This window comes from Podarcis cretensis (genome assembly GCF_951804945.1).
Source record: "Podarcis cretensis genome assembly, chromosome: 13".
Classification (NCBI taxonomy): Eukaryota; Metazoa; Chordata; class Lepidosauria; order Squamata; family Lacertidae; genus Podarcis; species Podarcis cretensis.
The window spans coordinates 51,779,422-51,786,383 of record NC_137182.1 but is presented as its reverse complement, the minus strand read 5'-3'; the positions used below and the strand labels follow the sequence as shown (position 1 = coordinate 51,786,383).

At 47.3% G+C, this 6,962-nt stretch overlaps 1 protein-coding gene across 1 annotated transcript in view; it reads left to right on the top strand.

Moving 5' to 3' along the window:
• The first annotated feature begins 3,816 nt into the window (after positions 1-3,816).
• The window catches only part of VAMP2 (vesicle associated membrane protein 2), a 28,094-nt gene continuing 24,948 nt past the window's right edge, over positions 3,817-6,962 (top strand). The window contains exon 1 of the mRNA XM_079952229.1: positions 3,817-3,984. Within this exon, the coding sequence (XP_079808355.1) occupies positions 3,983-3,984 (2 nt within the window). The 5' untranslated portion in view covers positions 3,817-3,982. The remainder of the gene's footprint in view (positions 3,985-6,962) is intronic.

Sequence of the window (6,962 nt, the reverse complement as noted above, 5' to 3'; positions counted from 1 at the left end):
CTGTTCGTCGACGGAGACGTTCGAGAACTGAGGTACCACCCACCTCCACTAACTGGCTTTTAGGTGTATAATTTTCCCCAAAGATCCTTTGTATTTCAACTTTTCAGCCACTTGGACTGTTGAGTATCTGTGGCTCAACGCCCCCTTGGGTGGTTTCCTGGAGACGATTTTGCTCTAGCTGTGTTTTCCTTACAGGCAGGTAGCTGTGTTGGTAGTCGAAACAAAGTAAAATAAAAAAATAAAAAAATTCCTTCCAGTAGCACCTTAGAGACCAGCTAAGTTAGTTATTGGTATGAGCTTTCGTGTGCATGCACACTTCTTCAGATACCTGAATACAGTCATACTTCTGTCTTCAGGTTGCGCGTTTTTGGGTTACGGATGCACTGAAACCCAGAAGTACCAGAATGTACTGTGAGAAACGGGCAAGCAGGATTCGAACACGAGCCTTCTCCCCTCCTGTGGTTTCCAGCAACTGGTATTCAGAAACATTGCTGCCTCTGACTGTGGAGACGAGCATAGCCATCTCTGTGAATTTGTCATCACTTTTAAAACCAAGTTGGCCACCCCTGCCTCCTGTGGGAACAAGTTCCATAGTGACAATGCACCACGTGCCTTCATTTCTCAATCCACCTGCTGGGTGATATGATAGCCATGTTCAAATATATAAAAAGGATGTCACATAGAGGAGGGAGAAAGGTTGTTTTCTGCTGCTCCAGAGAAGCGGACACGGAGCAATGGTTCCAAACTACAAGAAAGAAGATTCCACCTAAACATTAGGAAGAACTTCCTGACAGTAAGAGCTGCTCGACAGTGGAATTTGCTGCCAAGGAGTGTGGTGGAGTCTCCTTCTTTGGAGGTCTTTCAGCAGAGGCTTGACAACCATATGTCAGGAGTGCTCTGATGGTGTTTCCTGCTTGGCAGGGGGTTGGACTCGATGGCCCTTGTGGTCTCTTCCAACTCTATGATTCTATGATTCTATTCTATGATTCTATGCTTTAGCTTGTTAATGGAGAAATCTGAGGGCTCCCTTGGACAAAAAACTAGGACACCAGCCAGGAATACAAAACAGCGGCCAGTAGGCTTGGTCTTGATTGAAGACTGTCGCAACAGGACTCCCACCTGCCACCAGGTGGAACAAGATGGAAGCCCCAAACAAAAGAGAACCCAAACTTTTATTAGCTGCTAATCCTCATGTTAGGGACGCAGGTGGCACTGTGGGTTAAACCACAGAGCCTAAGACTTGCCGTTCAGAAAGTCGACGGTTTGAATCCCCGCGACGGGGTGAGCTCCCGTTGCTCGGTCCCTGCTCCTGCCAACCTAGCAGTTCGAAAGCACGTCAAAGTGCAAGTAGATAAATAGGTACCGCTCTGCCGGAAAGGTAAATGGCGTTTCCGTGCGCTGCTCTGGTTCGCCAGAAACGGCTTAGTCATACTGACCACATGACCCGGAAGCTGTACGCTGGCTCCCTTGTTACACCCTCTCAAACTACATCACGGTTGCATCATGAAAGGGGAGGTCTGGTGGCAGTAATCTGAGCATCCTGGACCCTGCCCCATGGTTCCCCTTGCCCTCCACCAAACACCCATCAAGTGCAACAAAAAAGATCTTTACATTTCCCTGTTTCCCAGCCAAGTGAATCACACCCGTTTTGTCTTCATCTGGGTTTGTTATTTCTGGAATGGCTACCTGTCTGGCACTCAGGTATCAGGATGCCAGGGATTATCACTCAGGCAGAGGGGCTGCTGAGTAGCTGAGCTCACATGTCTATATGAATTTCTGAAGTTTTCCCTGTGAGCCAGTACATAGATACATTTATCAGTGAATTGTTACATTTGGTATTGTGCAGCAGAGGCCCTTTGAATAGATAGGAAGAAACTGTGATGGGGTGTTTTGTGGGGACAAATCACAAAAGCGATTGTGCTGGTTTTGGTAGTGGGCTGCATGTGCATGACATCTCCTGGAGGGACCCCCCCCCAACCTATACATAAATTCCTACAACAAGCCACACTGACCCTTTGGGAATTTTAGCGGGACAAATACGGGATTGTGTCTACAGCCCAATCCTAGCGGCTTCTTTCCCTCAAAGCCAGGACAAAGCCATGTTGCCGTAAAAGCTCTGCTGGGTCTAACCCAGCATCCGTCTGGACCACAGCATCTTGTCAAAAAATGGTGTTCGGCTAGGGGCTTCTGGGAAACTCTCAAGCAGAACCGGAAGCTTCCTTCTCCACAGTGTGCCTTGCAGTAACCATAGATGAGCCATTCCATTTATAAATCTTATTTCCGTGAGGTACCCCAAAGTACTTAGGAAGCACGCCTCCTTTTTTATATATATAATATTTATTGGTGTTTCAAAAAGTTAGAAGAATAAAAAAGAAAGAAAAAGAAAAACAGAAAATACAAAATACAAAAAAATAAAAACAATTAAAAACAAATCCGTCTTTCCATATCTTATCTATCATTTGCTTGTTTCCTTGATCTCCTCGCACCTCCCTTTTTTGTATTCTAGTTCATTAGTTGTTTCAGCAAATCCTTTCCTTCTTTATTTTTATCTTACTAATTTATCTTAATATATTGTAACTTTACATTCTGACCTGTTAACAATCCATTTTTACTTAATCCTTTATAACATTACTGCTAAAACCACATAGCTTCATTCCAGCATCCTTCTAACATTCCTTAATTTTACAATGTTTCTGTAGATAGTCTTTAAATTTCTTCCAATCTTCCTCCACCAACTCTTCTCCCTGGTCTCGGATTCTGCCAGTCATTTCCGCCAGTTCCATGTACTCCATCACCTTCATCTGCCATTCTTCCCGGGTGGGTAAATCTTGTGTCTTCCAATACTTTGCAATAAGTATTCTTGCTGCTGCAGTAGCATACATAAAAAAATTTCTATCCTTCTTTGGCACCAATTGGCCGACCATGCCCAGGAGAAAGGCCTCTGGTTTCTTCAGGAAGGTATATTTAAATACCTTTTTCATTCCATTATAGATCATCTCCCAGAAAGCCTTAATCTTTGGGCACGTCCACCAAAAGTGAAAGAATGTTCCTTCAGTCTCTTTACATTTCCAACATTTGTTATCGGGCAAATGATAGATTTTTGCAAGCTTGACTGGTGTCATGTACCACCTGTAGATCATTTTCATTATATTCTCTTAGGAGGCACGCTTCCTTGGGCCATGGCGACTCCATCTTGGCTGACCGGCCATGGCGCTTTTACCAAGCTCATTGCGGGCCTTGCGCTCTGATGCTTTACCACCTTGCTGTGCTTTCCCTAAAAGCGCCTCCCATAAATACCACACTTAAAACCAAGCAAAAAGCATGGGTGCAGCCCCCTCCCCTCATGGAAAGCCACGAAGGCTTTAGAGAGGTATTAAAGAGCTTATTAATGGAGGAAGGTGGCTTATTTGCATTTATGGTGGTTTTTACACTCATTACATTGTGAGGCTTAAAGCAGCAAGACAGGACGGAGAGAGTTGTTCCCTCAGCTTGTGAGGTGACCCTGTCATTGTGCTTTTTCTGCCTTTTTCTCTCCCACACAAACCCCTCGTTTTGTATTGGACACAATTTTATTTTATTTTATTTTATTTTATTTTATTTTATTTTATTTTATTTTATTTTATTTTATTTCGTTTCATTCCCCCATTCCCTGGTCATCAGTGGTGAGGAAGGAGGGTAAGCGAGTCACATTCAAAGGCCTGCTGTGAGGGAAACGAGGCAAGCCAACATGGCGGCCGCGCAGGTGCTCCCTCTCCCTGCGCCCCGCCCCTCCCTTTCCCAGTGCCATTCCTCCTCCTCCTCCTCCCCAGTCCTGCTCGCTTCTCCGAAGTGCCCGGATGCCAGCAGCTCGGCCGCCATCTTCCCGACTCAGCCGAAGCGGTCCCGCGCCATTCAGTGAGCGCGAGCCCAGCAGCAGGTGCCGCCGCGGCCGCCGCCAGCCCCGTTCCGAGCCCCGCAACCGCCTCGACCAGCATCCCCGGAGATGTGAGTAGCGCGCCCCATTTGCAAAGCGCCGCGGGGCGAGCAATGCTCTTCAGGGTGCATAGAGTCGGGTGCATGTGGAAAAAAAAAAAGAGGGTTTTGACGTATGCTCACCGGCGCGAGGGAGGGAAGGCGGCTCAGAGCCGCCCACGCAATGGACCCCCGCGGGTGGTTTTTTTCCCCCTTTTTCGGTGCTTAAGGGGAGAGGGTCATTGCAACGAGATCGATGGCGTGCAATCACCCCCGGCTTGCATTAGTGTTTGTGCATTAGGTTTGGACCCCCATTTTGGGGAGGGGGGGAGGAGGAGGCGAAGGGCTTGGCCGCCGTCCTTTGCAAAACAACCACCCGGTTTTCAGGGCGTTGGACTGGGTGAAGGGAGCGCGGTGGTGAGAAATGAATGTAGAAACGTTGCGCTGCCCCCCCCATCCCCCACGCCAAAGCGCGTTATCCTTTTGTGTCTCTCTTCGCCCACCCACACATCAGCCTAAGGCGATCTAGGGAAGGAGGGGGGGGGGATCAGGGCAAGGACGTGAGGCGGCTGGAAGAGATCGAGCGGGGTGGGGGCAAGGAGCCTTCCTCCACCTTGAAAGAGATGGCCGGAGGGGGGTGCCTCTCCCGCCACCGCCAAGCTTTCCCCCTCCTCTCCAAACCTCGCATCTTTCCGCAGGCAAAGGGATTAACTGGTTGCAATGTTGCATCTCTCATCTCATCCCCCTCCACCTCGATCGTGGAGTCGGGGGGGGGGAGAGAAAGCCCCCCTAAAATAGGCAAGGAGAGAAATAAACAACATGCGGTGTTGCATTTCCCCTAAGATAGCGAGAAATAAATGAGGTCATCGTGTATGATCCTTCCCCTCCTTGGGGGGGGGGGGGAGGACGTATAGGAGAGCCCTGTTTTATTCCCCCCCCCCCCTCGAAATCTTCTTGATGTAGCCAGGATCTAGGGAAGGTGATTTTAATAAATAGTCGGACATTCCGCTTTAATCTTGTCCCCATCCATTTAATCTCTGCCTGTTTTGATGGAGAATTGCCCCTTCCTTCTTTTTAAATATATTTTGCAGGAAAAAGCTAGCATTAAATACATTTTTTCTAAAAATCTGCCTGCATATAATGTTTCTGCTGTTGTTTTTTTAAATGGGAGTGCCTGCTTCCTCCCTCCCTTTTTCTCCTCCATTAGCATACCTGGAGGCGATTAACTGATTCCTGTGTCAGTGTAAAAAAATTAACAGACACCACCCCCCCCCGTGGTTACAGGTGTTAGGTATATGGTGGTGGTGGGTGCCTAGCGATACCCCCCCTCCCCACAAACGCCAGTGGATGCCAAATGCTCTGATGGTTGAAATCGACAGGGGGGTGTTCTGAAAGCATCATCTGACCAGATATATGCATTCAGTGCCCCCACTTTCCATTTTTCCTTTTCAGCAAGGCACTAGATACAGCCCCTCACCACATCTGAAATAATGGGGATGTGGGGGGGGCACGTTTAAGACCTGCCACCCCTCCCATATTCACCCTTTTGAGTATTTTTAGATTTTGCAAACGCAAGCAGGCAGACAGATGACGCTAAAAATACCCTTTATTCCCAGGCAGTTGTCACTTCCTTGATTTTCATTCAACCTTTGCTGTTTGTTCCTCTTTTGTGGTGGCAGGAGGGCGAGAGTGGAATGCCCCCCCTTTATTCTGCAAAAACCTCAGCTTCCTTTCCTTGCTGTGATTGGCATCCTTGTGGTGTGGGCTCCCTTTGTGCACCATAGAAAGGAGTCGTAGAGACCACCCCCACCCCCCAATATGAAATTTTCTGTTTTTCTTTCTGGGGGATGTAGATCCTTCACGAATTTTGTGTTGTCTTTCCCCAGAATGCTTCCTAAGCTCTGAAAGGGGGTGGAGATGGGGATAGGGGTGATGACATTGTGGAAGAGATGGTAAAACTGGATTTGGGGAGGTAAGATTTAGAGTCGGGTCTGTGTGTTATGGACAGGAAATGTACGTGCATAATTAAGAAAAACAGGCAGGAACAAAGTGTGGAGGGATTGGGGGAAGGTGAGGGGAAAGGAATGAGAATATAAATACACACACACACACAAACACACAAACACACATAATATGGCATTTGTTGTGGGTGCATTTTGGGGGCTACAGTGGTGTGCATGCCCAAGAATTGAGGGTTGTTTAGGGGGGTGTCAGGATGGCAGGCAAGAACAGATGTTCAGCGAGACTGGGAGATTTTTCTGGCAAATTTCTTTAAAAATAGAGGGTTATGGGAGGGTAAGATGATTTTGAGTCCGCTGCAGAAATGCTTGAGGCATGCTTGGCTGACGAGGGAGCTGCACTCTGCATGCACACAGATGGTCTAGAATTTGTTCGGGGCTGAAGAATTCAAAGGAGGGGGGGGCAGGCATTTTGGTGGTGAAATCTGGGGATTTTGCTCCTGAAGGAATGGCTGGCACTGCTGGGCTGTGGTGGAACACGGTTCTCTGCGTTGTTAGCTGCCCTGAGATCTACAGGTGGAGGGCAGTATGCAGATTTAATAAATAATAATAGTAATAATAATAATTGCAAAAACATTCTGAGGTTCCAAGTGGCGCTTCCGTACCTTGTGGAGAAAAGTCTCCCTCTTGTCCCTGCCCCTTTGTGGGAATATTGTGAGCTCAAACACACAGAGAGAACAGCTGCTAAATTAGCAGATGATGATTTTGTAATGAGATTTAAAATAATAAAAATCAGCCGGTGCAAAAATTATAAACTTACATCGTTTCCCCCCACCCCCACAGCTGTGTTTGACTATGCGTACTTTTTTCTGCCTGAGTATTAATAAAGCTTATGCTGTGTAGACCTACAGCTATATTTTATCCACAAAAATCCACCAATATCCCACAGATGAGCCACAGATTTTGATGTGAGCTTACTCCAGTCTTCAGCGGGATTTTTTTAAATGGGCCTGACTTGTGTACTTAATCAGATGATAGCTCAGTAATATGTGT